General features: G+C 44.4%; 1 protein-coding gene across 1 annotated transcript; it reads right to left on the reverse strand.

The window, feature by feature from the left end:
- Positions 1-587: 587 nt before the first annotated feature.
- LOC107894347 (uncharacterized) lies at positions 588-2,060 on the reverse strand. Its single transcript, XM_016819629.1, has one exon. It carries the CDS (start codon positions 2,058-2,060, stop codon positions 588-590), a length of 1,473 nt encoding a protein of 490 aa, XP_016675118.1.
- Positions 2,061-2,283: the final 223 nt, after the last annotated feature.

Here is a 2,283-nt window from a genome sequence, read left to right on the forward strand (position 1 = left end):
GTTTTTAAACATCAGCCTATTTTACAAAAGATTCTTATTACTCCTAAGCCTAGAGCAATAAGTGTGCTTTAGACATTACTCTGAATCAGTTCTTAAAACTACAGGAATCTCTTCCACAGTCCAGTTATCCAGAACACTTCCAAGTGTGTAGGGGCAAATGCCTGACAAATTTTCTCCTCCAGCCTCTTCGTCGTATGTGGCGTTGATGCCCAAGCTTTTTAGCCTTTTTTCTATGGCTCCTTTCACTGTCGTACCTCTCTCAAGATGAATGATTCCTCCGGACACAAAGGTTTTCGATATGTGGAGGAATATCATTGGTTCCCATTTGATTTCCTCCCCAATTAATTGTGCTCTCCTTCTCTCTTGCTTCTTTTCCAGCTCTTTTCTCCTTTGTCTTGCATCTGGCTTAAATCCTAAGCCGAATTGGTCTCTCTTATCCTTCAACGCTGGCGTTTCAACCCTTCCTTGGAGATGTCTCCCAAGTCCTCTTCTAGGTAGGGCCCCTTTTTCAACTGTCAACTGTAGGCTCATCCTCGTGGTTTTGGACAATTTTGGCACCAGAATCTTGCTTCCCTCGGTGATGAACATCATATAACAAATTTCAAAGATCGAAATGAGCATTCGATTGCTTCGTCATCTGTCTCCAAATAGGGCGTATTATTACTCACAGTTGCAATGATATCCTCTTCAGCATTGATCGTTATCAACCGCCCCTCTGCTACCAGTTTCAACTTTTGATGCAACGATGAAGGCACCGCCCCAGCTGAATGTATCCAGGGTCTTCCCAATAGGCAGTTGTATGAGGGCTTGATATCCATTACTAGGAAATCCACCTCATATGTATTTGGCCCGATCTGAAGAGGTATCTCGATTCTGCCCATCACATTTCTCTCTGTGCCATCGAATGCCTTCACTATATTCTGGCACTCCTTCATGTGAGAGCTATCTATGGGTAATCTGTTTAGAATGGTCAATGGCAGGACATTTAAAGCTGACCCATTGTCAATCAGTACGCCTGGCAGCGTATACCCTTTGCAGCACGTGGTAATGTGCAAGGCTTTAGTCGACCCCATGCCACCAGGTGGTATATCGTCATCATTGAAAAAGATATAGTTGTCAGCACTTATGTTGCTAACCAAATGGTCTAGCTTGTTAACGGAGATATCGTTGGCAACATATGTCTCATTCAAGACCTTCATCAACGCGCTGCGATAAACTTCCGAGCTTAGAAGTAAGGCCAGCACTGAGATGTGAGCCGGTTGTTTACGTAGTTGTTCCACCACACTGTATTCGCTATGTTTTAGGAATTTTAAAAACTCATTGGCCTCCTCTTCGTTAACTGGCTCATTAACAGATTTAGTTGCTTTTTCCTTCATTTCCTCGACCACTGGGGCTTTTCCTTTTGTGGGTTGTGCCTCCTCATTTGCTGCATCATAACGTCTCCCGCTACGTGTATAGGAGCCCCTATCTTGACCCTCTTTTGAAGCATCCACCAGGCTTTTCTTGCCCAGAATCGTCACGTTACAATTATAATTCCATGGGACCTTTTTACTGTCCTTGTAGGGGAAGACTGCAGGTCTTTGGATTATGACCCTCGGTGGCATTTGTACTCCAGCTTCATTATTTTTAGGTCTCGATATGATGACTACGAGATAGTTAACTGTTTGACTCTGTGCCGTCGATTCTCCCCCCGACGCACATATATCTCCCTTTACGGGGTTTTTAACTTCTTCATAAAACTCAATTTCCTTATTGTTCATCATCTTCTGTACTAAGGCTTTGAACTCCACGCAATCTTGGATTTCATGCACCACCTCGTCATGAAACTCGTAGTAGTTCCTCTCTTCTTCAGATTTTTCCCTCGAATCCAACGCGATCAATCCTTTCTTGGTCATCTCCTTCCATACCCACCTCAATGGGGTCTTAACTTTTCCAACCTCGCTTTTGACTTTCTTGTTGCTACCTTCGCTTATCCCAGTCACTCTTTGGTCGGTATGATTGGGGAGCGGATTTCCTGCTACGTTGGGTACAACTGGGTCATCAAATCTCACGATCCCCATCTTAATGAGTCTTTTGACTATTTTCTTGAACGCAGTGCAGTTTTCGATAGAGTGCCCGATGATTCCCGCATGGTATTCACATTGGGGGTTTGTGTCATACCATTTGGGATACGGGGGCTGCAGTGGCTTCAGGTAGAAAGGGAACACTACATGAGCGTTGAACAAGTTCTGGTACAACTCCCTATACGCCATGGGTATAGGGGTGAATTGCGGCCTTTCTGTG

Source organism: Gossypium hirsutum, chromosome A13 (assembly GCF_007990345.1).
Source record: "Gossypium hirsutum isolate 1008001.06 chromosome A13, Gossypium_hirsutum_v2.1, whole genome shotgun sequence".
NCBI lineage: Eukaryota > Viridiplantae > Streptophyta > Magnoliopsida > Malvales > Malvaceae > Gossypium > Gossypium hirsutum.

Coding starts and splice junctions, on each gene's coding strand:
- LOC107894347 (XM_016819629.1), bottom strand. CDS start 2,060: ATGGGGATCGTGAGATTTGATGACCCAGTTGTACCCAACGTAGCAGGA.